At 29.3% G+C, this 19864-nt stretch overlaps 2 protein-coding genes and 1 long non-coding RNA gene across 3 annotated transcripts; 2 read left to right on the forward strand and 1 right to left on the reverse strand.

Moving 5' to 3' along the window:
• The first annotated feature begins 6253 nt into the window (after window positions 1-6253).
• On the forward strand, window positions 6254-7364 carry LOC136084711 (uncharacterized). The gene is made up of 5 exons (XR_010640801.1): window positions 6254-6377; window positions 6494-6594; window positions 6804-6936; window positions 7065-7145; window positions 7227-7364. It is a non-coding gene; the product is annotated as an uncharacterized LOC136084711 (long non-coding RNA).
• A 2290-nt stretch (window positions 7365-9654) lies between these two features.
• On the forward strand, window positions 9655-10420 carry LOC136085400 (uncharacterized). Its single transcript, XM_065806703.1, has 2 exons — window positions 9655-10096; window positions 10218-10420. The coding sequence occupies exons 1-2, from the start codon at window positions 9655-9657 to the stop codon at window positions 10418-10420; spliced, it is 645 nt and encodes a 214-aa protein (XP_065662775.1).
• Window positions 10421-16255: 5835 nt separating this feature from the next.
• Window positions 16256-18912, reverse strand: LOC136085080 (uncharacterized). The gene is made up of 2 exons (XM_065806415.1): window positions 16719-18912; window positions 16256-16509 (listed from the first exon to the last, which is right to left on the reverse strand). The coding sequence occupies exon 1, from the start codon at window positions 18893-18895 to the stop codon at window positions 17126-17128; it is 1770 nt and encodes a 589-aa protein (XP_065662487.1). The 5' UTR covers window positions 18896-18912; the 3' UTR covers window positions 16256-16509; window positions 16719-17125.
• Between the last annotated feature and the right edge of the window lie 952 nt (window positions 18913-19864).

Genomic DNA, 19864 nt, shown 5'->3' on the forward strand with positions numbered 1-19864 from the left:
GACTGATGATATCCAGGGATCCTTCTTGACGGATCTGACGATCATAGAATCCTCTCTAGAAATGGTGGAACGCGGTCTTCCACCTTTGCTATCTGCTGCCAAATTCCCCGTAGAACGATATTTGGAACATAGTCTTAATAAGGTCCATTTTTCATGCGATATTTATCAAAAAAACTTTTTTGTGACATTCCACTTACGTAATCGCCAATAGTTTTCTTTCTTAGTTCCAATCCAAGAATGTCGGGAGCCATTTTTGCGCTTGAAGTCATAAAATAATAAAAATAAATAATCATGCTTCTCAAGGCTAACCGTGTTACATTTACCTTGTGATGATACAATAATGCTCTGTGGAACATAACGTCTTGGTTGGATGTGGACTTTATTGATGTAATGAAGCATTTGTTGTATTTCACTTCTTGTATTGATGTTCTTCGATAAAACACTTTGATAAAACTCACTTCGATAAACTGTCTTGATAATACTGACTGATTGACTTCCATATACTGACTGAATTACATATCGATATACATGTCTCTTATATAGTAAAATGAACCTGTGTGAACCTGTTCTGGAAGATTCTAGATGCTTCTTTTCAATGCTTCTGAAAGTTTCTGGATGCGTCTGGATGCTTATGAATGTTTCTGGATATTTCTGGATGCTACTGGATGCTTCCAGATGCTTCTTCTGGAAGCGTCTGCATGCTTCTGAATACATCTTTTAATTATTAAAAAACTTCCGTGACGTTGACACGGACCAGACTTAAGAAAATGAAACAAACCAAAAAAGTTGCACTTGTTTTGTCCGCTGCAAAATGGCACTTGTCAACGAAATTCTACCTGTGCCTCTGTGCAATCAGCTGACAGGTACCAGTGTGCTGTCACCTGTCAGCTGATTGCTCATGTCATGGCATGCTATGACTCCAGACTCCTGAACTGTTTGCTGTGGTAGTATAGTTCGTTTCGTTTTTAAGACATGTAGAATTAGGAACACTTTTTAGCATTGTTCGATGTTGGTTGCAAATGTTTTGTCCAATACTGTATATATATATATATATATATATATATATATATATATATATATATATATATATATATATATATATATATATATATATATATATATATATATTTATATATATATACTACTGTGATCAAAAAGTAAGGTGAATTTTTAATTTAAACTTCCCGCCTTATTCGAATCGTCGAATCTTTTTTATTTTTAAGTTGGTAGGAATGTCATTAACATTTGCGCCAAATTACATGTCAAACTCATAATTATTTTTTTTGTTTACGCTTGTTTCTGAAGTACCAAAAGTGCATTTGGCGATTTTCACGATGTCTAATTTTGTTGAGCAAAGAAGTGCTATTAAATTTTGTTTGCGGAATGATATTTCTGCTGCTGAAACGTATCGAATGTTGCAAAAGGCCTTCGGTGAAGAGACTATGTCTCAAAAAAATGTTTTCAAGTGGTACAAAGACTTCAAAGAAGGCCAAGAACGTGTTGATGACTTGGAACGCTCCGGTCGACCATCGACTTCGATTGATGATCGCCACATCAACAAAAATTTAAAGAATTGGTGCTTGCAAATCGTCGGTTAACCATTTGAGACCTTGTTGACATGGTTGGAATATCATTTGGGTTGGTGCAATCGATTTTGAAGGATCATTTGGGCCTCAGAAGACTCAAATCACGTTTGGTGCCGAAATTTCTCAATTTTTTTGAAAAAGAGCGTCGCGTTAAAACGTGTGAAGCAATGCTTTCTGACTATCAAGACGTCTACAAACAAATTATTACTGGCGATGAGACTTGGGTCTACGCATTCGACCCAGAAACAACCGACCAATCGAGTGAATACCGTGAAAAAGGCGAGCCGAGACCGAAGCAACCACGTCAAAGTCGCTCAAAAATCAAGGTCATGTTGACTGATTTCTTTGAATATTGTGGTGTCGTGCACTACGAATTCCTTCCAATTGGCCAAACTGTCAACAAGGAATATTATTTAAGCGTTATGCGACGTTTGCGTGAAGCTATTTGCAAAAAGAGACCGGAATTATGGGCCAATAACTCTTGGATTTTGCACCACGATAATGCGCCTTCGCACACAGCACTGGTTCTTCGTGAGTTTTTCGCCAAAAACTCTACCCATGTTGCTCCACAACCACCGTATTCGCCCGACTTAGCACCGTGTGACTTCTGGCTGTTCCCAAAGCTCAAGAGACCACTCCGGGGAAATCGTTTTGAGTCCATTGAAGAGATCCAACGTGAATCGGCACTCGCATTGAAGGTTATCCCTACCGAGGACTTTTCGGCATGCTTCGAAGACTGGAATAAACGTTGGCAAAAGTGCATTGGGGCCGGGGGGGGGATTATTTTGAGGGGGACGATACAGATTTGGAAGAATAAATAAAGATTTTTCATTTTATAAAAAAATTCACCTTACTTTTTGATCACAGTAGTATATATATATATAATATATATATTTTTTAGGGCTGTTAGGAAACAAGTTACAAAGTTATGTGTAAAAAAATTGATCGTTCAATTTAAACCTTATTAAGCATATTGCTATGGTTACCTAGTTTTGCTATACAAAATTAGTAAACCGTAGACGTTATAACACCAAATTCCGCTCTACAAAATCAAGTAATCATAGTAACTAAATATAAAAAAATCACTTATATAAAAAGCAAAGACCTCATACTAATACACTTGCCAAATATAGTGTACATAACACAAATAAAAAATCTCTAGCTACCAGAAACAGGTTGTTTTTATGCAAAGTTAGGTTTCTGTAGCAATTAAATATAAAAATATCAGTTTTTAAAGGAGACTTGACCTCATATTTGTTCTCAGGTCTAATTTTGGTAAATGTAGCACTAATGAAAAATCTATAACTTCCAAAAATAGGTTATTGCTATACAAGATTAGATGCCCTCAGCAACTAAATATAAATGTTATCACTTTCATAAGAAGCGCAGACCTTATTTTGGTACTCTTGCTAAATTTGGTAAATACAGTACTAACCCAGCAAATATGCTTTCATCGGGCCGTGATGCGTATAGCCGCCGATAGCATGTCGATGCTGGTCCACGATAAAACCTAATGCGGCTTGCCGCCATTACAAAAACGCTGTAGGTCCGCTTTGCTATTTTTTGTTAGCTTGCCGCCGCCGGCTAAAGAGCGGCAAATCGCTTAGTTGTCAAAGCGTTTTTAAAATGGCATGCCAGCATTGGTAAGTACATCGCGGTACGCTGTAGTTTTACCAACACTAAGCCAGAGCTTGCATACACCGTGGTTCAAAACAAACGCCGTGGTTCAAAACATGCGTATGTCGAAACATAGAATGATCTATTTAAGGTCTATACGGTGTATAGTATAAATACACTGGAAAATAAAGTAATTGTTTTATTACAAAGTTTGTAGTTATAAAATAGCGGATTATAGATATTAAATATTTTAAAAGTATCAAATAGTACAAGTTCTTACTATAATTTTGTGTTAGTTTAAAGCATATAATTACTGTAGTATTAATTTAAATGTTTGTTTCAAATAAAATATTTTAATATATATTGATGACTTGAAGTATTATTTATTTAAGTATTAACTAAAAATGATACAATAAAGTACACTGTGATATTGCTTAATGAAAACAATAACTTATTTCTTGTTATATTTATAAGATATATATTCATTTATAATTTAACTCTATATAAATATATATATATATATATATATATATATATATATATATATATATGTATGTATATATATATATATATATATATATATATATATATATATATATATATATATATATATATATATATATATGTATATATATATATATATATATATATATATATATATATATATACATATATATTATATTATTATTATTTTTATTGTTATTATTATTATTATTGTTATTAATTTAACTGTATATAAATATATATATATATATATATATATATATATATATATATATATATATATATATATATATATATATATATATATATATATATGTATATATATATATATATATATATATATATATATATATATATATATATATATATATGTATATATATATATATATATACATATATATTATATTATTATTATTTTTATTGTTATTATTATTATTATTGTTATTAATTCAGTATATAAAATGTCTACATGCATGTACAATATAAATAGAATTAACATAAATAGCTTAAAGCTTTGACTTTTTACTTTTTTAAAAGAATGTTTATTTTATATATATAGTTGATTTCAATAAAAAAAGGGCAGGGTTTAACTATTTTTAAATATGTTTTGATACAATAATATTATAATATCAAGATATATTTAAATAGTATAATAGTACTGAAACAACTATAATAAAATAATAGCAAATATTATTTTATTGTAATTGTTTTATTTAATAAAGAGTTTTTGGTCAAAACAATGCAAAAAAATTGTTCATGCGGATCATCTTACAAATAAATTATGCAATGTTTTTATCACATGTATGTTTTCATTATAATATACATACATATTTTCATCATAATGTACTTAGAGTGTCTATGTCTTGCCCCTATGTAAATAGTAATGATTTTAAATTAAATTATGAAAGGTTTCAAACAATATCTGACTCAGGCTGTAATTCTTTAATTTGGTATATTGGCAGGGTTTATCATTTTTAACACATATATGATCCTTTTACTTAAAAGATACATTTTTTTGTGCTGAGAAGTTAATAACTATTCTTTGCAACTGTTTTGTTGATTCATTTTTTCCTTTATGAGCTTGATATTTGTTTGAGTTTTTATTTTTGTTCATCCAATATATATATAACCTGGTGTTTGTATATAGCTTTGATTCTTAGGAGTTTTTAATGAAATCTTGCACTACTAATTGGTGAAGAAAAGTTCAACAACAGCAAAAAGAAAAACAGGAAACTGCTGTCTACATTAAGTGTAATTTAAATCAAGAAATTTTATTCAGTTCATAAGATCTTCTTTACAGTCACTTTGCAGTTGTCACTATGCAATGACATCGCAAATGGAGGAAGTATTTTTTTTAACGGTGAAAAGCTGAAAAATAGATAAAAAAAAAGGAAAAGAAAAACAAATAATAATTGTTTAGAAGCAAAGTATTAAAAAAAAACTAATTAAGTGAAAACAATGAATATATTGAAGAATATAAATTGAAGAAAAACATTAAATAAACAGAACAACTAAAAACAAAGTTAAAAGAAAGAATGTTCGTGATATATTTGAAAATGAAAAACTTAAATAAGTTATTAAAAGAAAACAAAAAGAACAACTTTTGAGTTTTATTAATTTATGTTGTTTGCATCCTTTTTATTATCATGTATTTTTAAAATATTTTTTATATTTTCATGTATTTCTATGTTTTGCTTATCCTGTCGTGTAATTTTGTGCATCTTATATATTTACCATGTGTATTTTTTACAATGTTGTGCATTTTTTTTTGTGGTGTTATTGCTAATTATTTTTATTATTGTTGTGTTTTACATTGTTGCTATTATTCAAGTGATTTTATATTTATTGTCTCATAATATTTAAATATATCATTTTTTTTTAATTTTTATTTTCTATCATTATTCATATTGTAATCTCCTGAAATAAATGAATGAGATAACCTTGTTTTATCTCATTCATTAATTATCTCTCATGTCGCATTCCTTTTTTCCTTTTTTTGTGTTATTAGTCTGACTTTTTTAATAGTTATTGTTCTTCTTTTTATTGTCATTATTCTTTTGGTACTATCTATATTATTAGTTTTTGTTGTTTTTTTTTTTTTTTTTGCTTTATTTGTTTATTTTATTAAGGTGTCACTCCAATGACTAGTTTTTAACTATATGAGTGACACCGAGCCTAATTTGTAAAATTATGAGTAAGTCTGTAATTTTTGCAATTTTATGGTTAAATAAATGGATAAATAACTTTTTGTATAAAAGTATTTAGCTTAATAAGTATTAGGTTATTGATGAGAATGTTGAGTATATGATGAATGAGGTGTTTCGGTGTTTTGAAGCTTTGTTGTTGAGTTTGTTGTCTCAAGCAGCTGCACTTTTTTCTAAAGTTTGTAATAGTCATTGATACCTGTTTAAGAAGCCATAATTCTTCTTTTACATTAATTTTTTTTTTACAAGGTCTTTAGGGATTTTATGTATGTATATTTGTATGCATGAATCAGTTTTGTATTAGTAGTAATGAATAAAAAATAAGGCATAATTCAAGTTTTGGAAAGATAGTCTACTGTTTGATCATACCATTTAAAATTTGCTTAAATTTTTGAAAGAGAAAGAAATAGTTTGGTGCTCAACTTCTAAAGCAGATGAGAGGAAGTCTTAGGAAATTCAGCTAAAAGTTGGCCTTTTTTTCTTTTATAAACTATTTTCGTAAACCTTCTTATAAAAACTCAGTATGAGGAAGTATACTTGTGATTTAATATTATGCTTCTGATTACTTTTATCTTTTTCCAGGTTTGGATTTTTCTAATTTTGATTTGCACTTATTATTTACGCTTATACCACCTCAAGGGTTATGTTCGCCATGGTTAAAAAACTGCTTGGATTGCAACCAGGTACTAAAGTAACTTTTTCAAATACTATTTATTTTTTCTGTATATGATAGCAGATTTTATTTTGAAAATAGGTTTAGTAGTTTTACAGTGAAAAAAAAAACTTGATCTTATTTAAAATCCTCAACCATTTTGGAAAATAGAGAATCAGTATGCCAGGTAGTTATTTTTTAAGGTAATTTAAGCCATCTTAATTTAACTGTTTTTTTAAGATAAATTAAACCGTCATTTTGAAGGTTTCTTATGTGGAATAACAGTTTCATTTTTGAAAAAATAGCATGTTTGATATTACAGTTAGTTAGAGATGACGATCTGGTGTTTTACTTTAAAAAATGCAGGTGTCAGGTAATATGTGTATTACTTTTTTTAAAGATATTTCCACAGCTTTTTAATTAACTATGCTTTTGTTTTTTTTAAAACTAGGTATTAATGTTAACATTGCATTGGTTTTATTTTCATTTTGTTAAATGTAGATACACTCATGCCGTGGAGTTACTTGCTATCAACTCGCTATTTGATATAAGCCCTTCAAAATGTCTTTAAAGACTGAAAAGGTTAGTTTGTTATGTTTATTCTAGTATTTCTTAACTGGTTAATTTCTATATTTCAATTAATATATGAGTGTCTTCTCTCAGGGCTACATTAAAAGTCTGCAGACCGTTACGTGAACCGATTTTCGTTTAACGTTATTGTTTTTCTACTGTATGTAGTATCCGAATGAAGTGTGAAATGTTTCTTTTTATATTGAAATGATTTTAAAAATAGAGTCGCCCCACGCAATTTAAACATTAATTTATCGAGATTATACATGCTTTAGATAATAATTTTATTATGATTGTAAATTGTACAATTATATATGTAAATTGTACTTGTAAATCTCAATCTTGAATTAATTTCTATTATTATTTTAGATTGTTCTTTAGATGGTTCATGCCTCAAAATTGAAGCGCAAATTACAGAAGGTCCTATATCGAAACGCTGTGGCTCCAGCATTGGCTTGCCGCCAACGGATTGCTGTTAAAAATTTACCGTTTTGCCGCCATCGGTCCGCTGTTGAACCGCTTGAAGCTTGCTGCTAAAGGTCCGATGTGCAAGCCAACGCGGCAACACAGCAGGCAAACGACGTCGGCACGGCATAAGTACTGACAGCGGTCCGTTGTCGGTCCTACTACATAATGTCTGCTGGGAATAATGAATATAAATATTTTGTATAAAAATTAACTATTCTGGCCCACTGTGATTTGTTACACTTGTTTAAAAAGCTTAATGGTAGGGAGTGTTAATATAAATTACTTGCTTAAGATACGATTATGCTTTTAAAGATTTTTTCAAGACTCCAAAATCACGGTCATTTGGTAAAAATGAATGACCATTTTTACCAAATGACCGTTCTAAAAAGACACTTAAAGGTTGTTTTACTTGAAGACTTGAATATTTCAAATATAAGTTTAACTATCATCGAAAAAACACCAATACATTTCTACAGATGTTATACGTTTAGTTTCAAGTAACATAGAGCAATGTTGAGTTCTTGATATTTAGTTTGCTCCGGACATTACCTAGATTTGATTTCGGACGACTTAGATATAATAAAATTTGTTAAATTTTTAAAATAGGATGTGTTATAGTGCTTTATAAATAATTTCAAGAACTCATGAGCAGAATTTTAAGTTGAGCTGGTCTTATCTCACTGCCGATCTTATTATCAATTTTTGGCAAAAACATTTTCAATGTTCTGTAAACAAAACAGAACAATATTTTAAGCACTATCACGGCGTTAATTTTTGGCCAAAAATCTTTTAGCGCATATTGTTCGCGCGGTTACTATAACTAAATGTTGTGTAGGCTGGAATATTTTTACGTTTGGTTCAGTCTACTCTAAAATATGCAGTTAAGTAAACAAGCTTCATGGCTTAATTGGTCAAAAGTTAAATCTTTCAATGTGTTAATATGTTAAAATATAAATTATATCTTTTGTTCATGGAAGAATATATGTATTTTTACACATTCTTTTTATTAATTAAATCATAATAAATGTCTACAAAAAGATACTCGATAAACCATTATGTTACCTCTTCTATATACACAGTTTTACATTTGAAATTGATACTTGCATTGATATCTTTCTTTTTAGCTAGAGATTTTAAAAGTTAATAATATATCTTGAGATATCTTATTTTTTTTGTAAAATTGACATTTTTGATTTTCAAAAAGTCTTGCACCCTAAAATAATGAACTAACTTTAAAATCCCAATCTAAATATTGGACCTAACGCACTATGAACTAGTTGCGGAATTTTTTTATAAATGGAGTAAAAGATAACCCTACGGGCATTTGTTTTTAAAAGTTACGTTCTAAGTATATTTTAAATGTCTTTTAAAATATATTTTAAAAGTATATTTTAAATGTCTTTTAAACGTCTTCTAAACATTCTTACGTAAAGAACGTTTAAAAGACGTTTGAAAAAAGTTTAAAAGACATTTAGAACGTAACTTTTAAAAACAAATGCCCGTCGGGATCTCTGATGTTTCTATGTGACTTTTTGACTAATTTTCAGAAAAATGGCAGCCTTTTTTTAAAAAATATTTTTTTATTATTTGATTTAAAAAAAAACTATTTTTTAAGACTTTATCTCGTATGTTAAAATATAAATGTTATAAAGATTTTTATTTATTTGTCATTTGACATTTAAAAAAAAATTTTAAAATTTTATAATTGATAAAATATATTTTGTAAAAATAATATTTATTAGTAAGTATAAATAGTATATACATAAAACAGTATGAAAAAATGTTTACAAATATCGTAACTTGTAACGTGTAAAGGCCGTTCTCCATTCAGAATTTTTTGCGCGTAGGCGGAAATTTACGCGCTATAATTTGCTCTTGGGCGGAAAACTTCAAGCGGAATTTAATCTCCATTTACCGCACTGAATTTTGTGTTATTTTGTTTTTTTATAAAAAAAAAATGGTTTTAAATAAAAGAAATCTACTAAAAAAGGAAATAACTTTGTTGCTTGTATTAAAAAAGTGTATTTTATTGAGAAATCGCACGAAACATATAATGTGGATGCGTAGAATTTTTATGGAACGTTCACGAAAAGGTCTTTTTAATGTATTAGTAAAAGATTTAAAACTATTTGACAGTGTATACTTCTTTCAGAGTTTTCGCATGAGTTCACAAAGTTTTGAAATATTACTATCATGGGTTGCTCCATTTATATCTAAATCTTCTCTAAGACGGGTAGTTGCAACTGCTGAAGAAAGACTATGTATAGCATTAAGACATCTTGTTACTGGCGATGCTCAGATAACAATCGCAATAAGTTTCAGAATGAGCCCTTCAACTATAGGAAGAATTATCATAAAAACATGTAAAGTAATTTGGAATGTTATTTGTAAAAAAGGTTATTTGTTAGCACCATCTTCACAAAAAGAATGGCTTGAAATATCTTCTGAGTTCTACAAAAGATGGAATTTTCCTTATTATCTTGGGGCAATAGATGGTAAACATGTAATTATTCAGTCGCCAGCCCGAAGTGGCTCAATGTAACTACAAAAAAACATTTAGCTTCGTACTTTTAGCAACGTGTAATGCAAAATATGAATTCACTTTGGTTGATATAGGTGGCTCCGGGCGTCAAAATGACGGTGGTATTTACAATAATAGCAAAGTTAAATCCGCTATTGACAATAACCTGTTAAATTTTCCTGATCCATCATGTATAAGTGGTTATTCGAAATTCATAATATTTCCCTACACTTTTTTAGCCGACGAGGCATTTGCATTAAAGCCGCATATTATGTGGCCTTATCCAAGAAGAACTTAATCTCGATAAAACAGAAATTGTGTTTAACTACCGCTTACCAAGAGGAAGAAGAGTAATTGAGAACTCTTTTGGGGTATTGGCTAGCAGATTCCGAATATTTAGAAGAGCGATAATATTAAAAGTTGAAAATGTGAAAATTGTTGTAAAAGCAACCGTGGCTCTGCACAACTTTCTAATGAAAATATAAATAAAAACAAATAGTTTCTCATATTGCCCAAGTCATTATGTTGATCAAGAAACTTCACACGAGAGTATTCCTGGTCAATGGAGAAAAGAAACAAATAATTATCAAGGACTTAAATCAAATCAATGTCAAGGAGCCCATAATTTTAAAATCTATAAGAAATAAATATAAAAACAAAATCTATAAGAAATAAATATCAAGATTACTTTAATTCGGAGGAGGGCTTAGTTTTATGGCAAGATAGAATAGTTAACAGTATATCTAATCCTTTTGAACAGTATTCAAGGAATAAAAAAGAAAATAATTTAAAGTTTGACGTTTTTTATCATTAATATAAATAAATTTATATATTTTTTATATAAAAAGTTTTGTTTTAAAAGTTATTTTTCTTCAAACTCTAAAGTAAATAAAACCTCTTCAATTCTTATTCTTGCCAAACGATTTTTCTTTTTTGGTAGCTCTTTTAACCTGCTAAACAAACTGCTACAATAAATCATCAGTATCTGTGTTAATAGTTTCATTGTCATCTTTATTTTAATTGTTTCAAACTTTCAACAAGTAAGGTATCAATAGCATTGACTGCTTTATGTTTTTTTTTATTGCGACTGGAGCAAGTTTTTGTGTTGAACTGCAAATCGGTGGAACTGCAACCGACTTGTTCAGTTAAATTTTTTGTGTATATAGTTGGTTCAACTTGAAACTCTATATTGACGTTTTCTTCAACTATTGAATCTAAGTTCGAATCTGTGTCTTGAGGACAGACTGTATCTGTCAAGAATTGTAGTTGTTTGAAATATTTGCATGTTGGTAGTATAGATGCTGCTGCCCCTGACCGTGTTGCTTTCTCTCGTCTGTCGTTGCATCGTTTTAAATTTTCTCATAAACCTTTCCATAGTTTTTTTAGGGATTCAACTATAAAGTTAATTAGAACAGAGTGAGTTTTAATAACAAAAAATCAAGCATAACAAAAAAACTTAAAAAAAGTACTACTTAGAGTGCCATGATATATTAAAATAAGTATAATCAGTTACTATTAATTGATTAGAATTATAAACTAGATCTATAAGCATAAATCAGCCCAAAACTAAAACTTTTCTCTATAGTTTCCCTTTGAATGCAAGAAATTTATTAACCTGTATAAGCACCACCAAGACTTTCATTAATCATTTCCCAAGCATTTTTTCTTTTATCATAATCTTAATGCGAAGATAATGCAGTATTCCATAAACAGGAGTATTTTTTAACACACTCAATAAACTCTTCATTATCGATTTCGTCTATATCGTTGGAGTTAATTTTTCTTTTTAGAGTTGTATTTACATTTTTTTTAGCTAATTCTTTAGAACATATAAGTGAGGTTTCAATTGTTGGTTGCGACAAAAACAGTTGCTGTGAATTGTTTTGTTTTTGAAGCAAAGATAAAATATATGTTTGTTGTTCAGGTGACATTAATTCTAGCCATATCACCATTATTACTAATTTCCATTTTGCTTTTATACCTTTTTATAATTCAAAAACAAATTAGTTGTAAATTAAAATGTTATAAAAGTCTAGTTATATTATACCTGAAATAGTTATTACTTTATTTACCCGTTTACTATATCTAATTTAGCATTAATATTTCATAATATAATCATAAAATAGCAAAATTGTTAATCCAAATATACTTGTTTATTTTTCAAAGTTTGTTTAAAACAAAATATTATTTCTTGTATCATGTGATAGCTTTCTTGTTTTTATTGGATAATACTATAGGAGCAAATAACTTTTCGCTCTAAAGCTCAACGTTGTTGAGCTTTTAAATCCTCCAACTTTTTTTATAATTTTCCGCCAACTTTTTTTAATATTACAGTGTGCGCATGCGTAAAGTCGCTTTCCGCGCGGAAAGTTTAAAAAAAAGCTGAATGGAGAATAGCATTAACTGGCATCATCTGGCAACATCAGTGTTGTCCATGTTTAATCAAGAAATACAATCAGATCATTTTATGAAGTAAGTTTATGTTTTATTCTACACTATTGTGTTATTAGGATATTTAAACACACTAAATATTACTTTTTATTTTATTTGGCTAAAGGTAAGCAGGTTTTGTGAGAAAAAAAATGTTTGAAAGTTTTTGAAGTTTCAGGTTTTATCTTTTTATAATTATATTTTCATAACTGTTTATATTTATTATCATTTTTACTTTTTACATTTTTGTTTTGTGTTTTTTTGTTTTATTTCGTGCTCATGATATTCAAAGTCATGTTCATTAAGTTTTAAAATTATCTGGATTTTATTCTGCATTTTTTCTGTATGCTTGTATTGTAACTTCATGAAGTATTTTATAAAGGGTAAATTTTTTACTTGGTTATATATTAGTAACTTATTATTAAATTGATAAACATTTTTATTACTGAAGTTTATTATTGATTACAACAGTTTTATTATTGAAAGACTTCCAAGAATGTAAAATCTGATAATACTGTGAAAAAAAACAGCTACAAAAAAGTATTTAAGGAATTCAAACGACTACTTGAATATAATGTTACATTATATTAGTATATTCAAACGACTACTTGAATATAATGTTACATTATATTAGTATATTCAAACGACTACTTGAATATAATGTTACATTATATAAGTAATAAACTGAATGAAGCGTTCACAAATTTACTATTTTTACCGATTTAAATGTTTTATACTAATAATTTTTCATACAAATGTTGGTGTATATCTTAAAAAACTGTGTTTCTCTCATTTATATTTAATAATATCCATTTATATGTTGCATGTTTAAAAACAAAAACAATTTGTAGTTTGTTTTTCAAAGTTGATAAACATCTGATATCAGATATACTTTGTATGAGGTTATAGTAAATGATACAAGGTATCAGATTATTAAAAACCTTGATGCTTGTGATAAGGTTATCTAAGTAAAGCCATGATCCAAGTAAGTATTGTGAATTTCAAAATAGGTATTACTGATGTAATGACTTGCAAAGCTGCTCAGTTTTATGGCTTTTTATTAAAAAATTTGTGCTGGCAAATATCAAAAATAATGTACAAGCAACAAATTTTTTGGTTTTATTTTATTTCTGAAAATCCTTTTGCATTTTGATCATATCTCGATTTCAGAAATTATATATATTAAAATAATATATATTTTTTTAGACTTGGATTTTATTTATATCATTTCAAGATATTTTCATATAACCTTCATAAAAAAGATATTTTTTATTAGTTTTTATAAATGTTTACTTACATACCTGTTACAAAAATATCAATAAGATGATACTTTTCTTAAAGTTATACTTTTTTTTTTTTTTTTGAATAAATTATAACAGGGATGGCTAGACTTTTTAGCATACGAGCAACAAAAAGTTAAAAAACAATTTTGCGGGCAAAAAATATTTATTTCTACGAAAATATAGGTGACTAATAATTATTATAATCAGTTGTATCAAAGCAATATAATTATTAAAAGTGGTGAACTTGACCATCTGAAACTAGTTTTTTGATGTCTAGATTGATTTTTTAACAGACATTTAAAAAAGTTTTTGCAAGCATTTTTTGGCCCGCGGGCAGTGGTTCGGCCACCACTGAGTTTTGGTGTAGATGTATATGGTAGTTCTATTGGTTTAAAGTTAAGTTATTATATTGGTTTAAGATTAAGTTAAGAGTAGTTATTCAATCCACAACGTATCTTAAGCTCGGCTGTTCAACAAGCTATGCAAATTACAGTGTGTGTAACGCACTGTAATTTGCATAGCTAATAATCTACAAGCTTTGTTTTCTTATAAATAAATTCAAGTTAAGCGCAAAATGTCTGTACCAATAGAAACCACTCGCAAAAACTTTTGATTTTGATTAGTCTATTTAAATTTTGTTATTTTCACACGGTTTCCACTTATTATGACTGTATGTGTGAAAACACACGCAATTTGGCAATCGAGAGATTTTGGAACAAAAACTAACGCCGAATGTTACTTAGAAATTTGTTTTAGATAATTTGAATATTTCATTATATCATCCGGGCGGGGTTAAGTATATTTTAAAATTTTTGGTTTATTGTTTCATTTGTTGAGAACTCACTGCCAATATCGGAAACCGAAAGATTATCTCTAACAAGTTGCTATAAAATTAAGAATGTTATAATCTCAAATCCCCTTTTTTACGCTTTTCTTTTGTATAATATTAGTTGCCGGTTCGGAATCTTCATAACATCAAATTTCTCTTAAGCTAATCATGCTGAATAAATAATTACATTCGGCAGGAAAATGTTTAAAATTTTCAATATTGTTAATTATACTTCTTACAGTATGTATGTATATCATCGTCTATATTAAAATGTATAATATCGTTGTTATTTGATGATCTTAATTCGTTTTTAAAACTTCCAATTCAAAAACGGCAAATTAAATTATAACTCTTAACTAAAATGTAAATCAAGGTTTAGTACGTACTAACTTAAAAATGTCTTATAAAAATGTTCTATTCAACTCTAATTCTTTCAAAGTAGAGTTGAATAGAAATCTCAATATAAGATTTCTCCTTTGCACCATGCTGCGCTTAACAAGTCTGTAAGAATTGAGGAGACAAGTAATGTCGAGCAAAAAGTTAACAAACCAATGACCAGAGTTAATCATAAAGTTTAAGTTAAGTAACAAAACCAACACACAAAAACTTTTAAATGACAAGCTGTTTTTAAAAATTAATTCGGAACTGCTGATGACGCAAAAAAATTGGTTACTTTTTTTTGCTTTTTAATGACTTGTGCAAAATGGTTGCTCCTAGTAAAAAGATCAAATTTTATCTGTGGCACTATCGTTTATTACCACTGTTATCAATAAAATATCTACTAATCACTATTTATGTACCTAGTAAAGATTGTCATAGTACTTAAGAGCCGTTTTTTTTAAGAATCAGGCAAATTCCTGAAACTGTGGAAGTGACCTCCTCCAAATTGCTTGAATTTTTTATATATTGATCAGAATATAGAAAAAACCTGTTGGGGAAAAAAAAAATTTTCAAAAATGTTTCGTTCACTCGGAATCTGGGCTTAAATTTTTGAGATTTTTTTAAAAATTTTTAGAAATTTAGTTTTTGCCACCTTTGAACCCATTTTTTTGGCAAGGCAAAAAGTTGCACATAGCTTTTGTAGTTAATATCAGACGTAACCCAAAAGCTCTCTCCAAAAATATAAAAAAGTTGCGTGACACTGTGCGGTTGGCTAATTATCATAGTTCAAAAGTACAAAATCAATCAGTTTTGTCAACTTTTAATCGGAGTTAATTCTAGCGGCGAAGTGTTGCACACAATTTTTCTTTTAAGATTTGAAATTATCAAAGGTATTGAGTCTAAAAATGCAAAGAAAGTTATGTGATACCTAAGGCCTATTAATATATTAAGGCTTGAAATTGGAAAAAAATGTTTTAGTATACTTACAAAATGAACCATTACGGCAGAGGCGCTTAGTTTTGTAAAAATGTAAACATATCCAACTGTCAATACAAAAAGGTCCTAACATAATAATAAAAAAAATTCGTGTGATTTTGTCACACGCATGATATAACATGAATTAAAAACTGAACAAAAATCTAACATCAAGATAACTATATTGCTAATTAAATAAAACATAAATCAAACATTTAAATGTTTTTCCATTTAAAAATTAGTTTTTCATTTATTAATAGAGTCATTTACACACATTATCCACCACATCACGCATAATTTCTACTCTGCTGCAGTAAGTTTCTCTAAGAATAATGATATGACTGTATTATAGTCTTCTTCGGATAATGAATAATCGCCACAACCACTGATTAGAAAAGGAGCATTTACTAAACAGATAATTTTATCAGTTTGAAAAGTATTCTCTTGCCTGTTAATCATACAATTAACTCTGATCCCAGTTATAGATACCTAAAAGTATTAGCGCAACATTTAAAATAATATAATAAAGAGTTTATGATTTGTTTAATTTTGCTTACATTCAATAAAACTTGTAAAGTCTTATATAATGTCATTCTGAAATTATTTTTACATTTTATTTATATTCCTTTTATTTTAGAGCACTGTTTTGTAAAACAAAATAAAAACTTGAAACTAATATATACTTTGAATAATATTACCTCCACAATATATCCAATATTCCATTGTTTTTCATATGCAACAGCAACCCAATCATTCACTTTCCATACAAGACAAATTTCTTTTGCAAGATTGGCGATGTCTTCCTCATATTTATTATCATCTTCATTGTCTCCTGCCAGATTAAAGTCATCATTTTCGCCATAAACTTCTTTGTTATCGTTAACCTGACTATTTTCATTATTTTCTGTTGTCGGTTCTACCAGCTTACCTTTTCTTTTCAGGTTACTAAATCTATAACAATATCAATTGTACATATTTTTAAACATATGTAAACAAACACACAAAATTATAACTTTCACCTAAATTTTAATTTCATATTTGTAAAAGAACTATTTAACAGTCAGAAACATAATCTAATTTGCAAAAGTTTTGATAGCAACAATGCCTACCTTGAAAATAAAGATCTTATCAGTTGGCTAGTTACATATTGATCAGGCGGAAGTTCTCTCCTCAGCTGCATGTGAACCTGCTCAGGGCTCATTTTATTACCTGATTCTTCTCCACGAATAAAGTATTTATACAACAGTTCTTTCTGCTGATTTGAAAATCTAAAAGAACTTCGAACTGGTAATGCCCAACCTTGCAATAGAAAAATGTTCATGCAATGTGGTTTGTCTTTTACGGAAGCACTGTTAGAGGATGAAGAAATTGGCATATTTAGTTGTGAAGTAATTTTCATCTTATGAACAAACGAGTTGCGAACTTTATCCAATGATGTTAATGATTTCGGAACTGTATGAAGACCGGATAGCATGTGTTCTTCTAACTCAGCATCGCTTTCAAATGATAAAGTACAATTCCTTTCAGTGCAAAATCTTAATGAATATAATTGCCTGTCACATCTTTTCTGTTTTTCCTTAAGTGACTTGTTACGCTTAATTGAATTATCTGTTTTGCTATATGGCAACAACAACTTAATCGAGGGTTGAATTTTAAGATTTCCATACTCTTGTTCAATTCCCTCACCGATATTGAAATAACGCCACATCTTCATACTTTTCTCACCAAACTCAAATGAGTGATAGTTGCTAATGTTCTTAATCTTTGGTCCAGTAACTACAGTTTTATCATTGCTAAATTGAGCAACTGCTACTTTTGCATCTTTAGCGCCAAAACTATAATGCATAGCCTTGTGTATATCATCAGCAGTCAAAAGATTATTACCAGAGTCAACGTAACTCCTTAAAATTGTCTTTACAACTGCACTCTCTCTGTCACATTGATTTTTTCCACAACAGGGTTCATTATAATCATATCTCAGCAACTTTATATCTCTCTCTTTGCATACATTGTAGATTGCTTCAGCTGAAAGATTTCCCTGATAGCAGCCGGCATTATCAGATTTGGTAAACATTTTCTTGATATGCGGTTGATCAATTCTGAATTGGTCTAAAACTGCAGTGGCTAACGAAACAACATCACCTATTCCCTGATCACACCTATACATTGAAGTAAAGTAAACACGTTTGAATAACTTTCCTGCTATTTTTATGAAGAATATATCCACATGTAAACTCATTCCTTTCTTGCCAAAATACTCTCTTTGCCCTCTCTGTATCGAACCGGAAGAATTTTTGAATTGACAAAAATCTTTAAGCCAGAAAGCAGTTTCATCGTTTAATTGCTTAAAAGCTTCGATTTTTGCCTTTTTCTGTTGAGAATCTCTCATCAGGTGTTTTATGTAGTTGAATACATCCTTTACAGCAATTTCCAAATCATAAATAGAATCAGCATCGTCAGAATTTTGAATTGTTAGTTCTTTGATCATCTCGATAGCTTTGCACAAATCATAGCAATCGGCACATACCACTTCTGATATCTCTGTGTTGGATTGAAGATTTTTTTCATATGGATCTGATAAGGCATGTTTTGAGCTATGTGAAGAAATGTTTGAGTCATTGACACTACAATTGGTTTGATAACTTGTTTTCAAATACCTTTTTCCTTTTTCAAGGGCAGCTTCGAGAGATTTAGAACTAAATCTTTGTGCCAATTTTTGTAATGTTTGAAAACCATTCATGCCTGAAGCAGTAACATCATCTAATCCAGCTAAGCTTTTTCGACTTGAAGGTTTTATTGCATGCAATACTTTCCACAAACTTGAATCAGATAATGGTATATAATTGTTTTCACTACAACTTTTTCGATAGAACATGATAGCGTGGCTATATTTTGTCGTCAGTATTGCATGCACTATCTTTTGTTCTTCACCGCTGTCGTATTTTAATTTGGTTATTCCATAAGCAACATCATGCAAAATACCGCTTGTAAATATAAAGTCTAAGAAATGTTCACACTTTGTTTGATCAAGACTAGATCGGACGAATACTTTCTTCTCTGGAAATGCCAACCCTTTATGAGATGCATGCCATTTTCTTGCTGTTTCTATGCGATGTTTGGTACACTCAAATGTGTTCATTATAAACTTTTTGGTATACTTGGTATGGTCTAATAATGAGAGGATAACTAACTTTCCCATGGAATCACTTTGCTTATATACTTTCTGAGCACGAATAATTTCAATTGGGAGAGGGCTATTTATTTCATCAACATTTTTACTGTTAAGAAAATCTATAAGTATTTCCTCTTGTCCAGGAGCAACAGCTTCCGCAAACTTTTTCTTTAATAAGTTTTCTAGGCGAACATACTTGCGTTTTAACTTATCTTTAGTAGTATCTTCCAGATATTCGAACTTCCTTTTTAATCTAAATTTTATTGGACTTGCATTAATAACCTCAGTTACACTCTCACGGCTTCTTAGAGATTCGTCCAAAATCTCCTGTGAAACATTAATTTCACCGGGATCAAATTCTTCATCTGGAGTAGCAGGTGTCATATATGTTTGTTCTTGTTGTGTTTGTGTTTCTGTACATAAATTGGTGTTTTCGTTGACTCTAGATAAAGCAGTTTCTTGCTTTAAATGGGTAAAAGACAGCATTGCACCAACTGAAAATACTTCATTGTATCGCTTTGACATTGATATGACGACATGCATTGGTGACGCCCTTAAAGCGGGAGATTTTTTTCCTTTTATATTTAGATGGTGAGGATGAAAGCATGTTTTTGGAGGACTCCATGCAATACCAAACGTGTACCGGTGAAAAGCACATATTTGTTCATCCTT

The sequence above is a fragment of the Hydra vulgaris genome, chromosome 09 (assembly GCF_038396675.1).
Source record: "Hydra vulgaris chromosome 09, alternate assembly HydraT2T_AEP".
NCBI lineage: Eukaryota > Metazoa > Cnidaria > Hydrozoa > Anthoathecata > Hydridae > Hydra > Hydra vulgaris.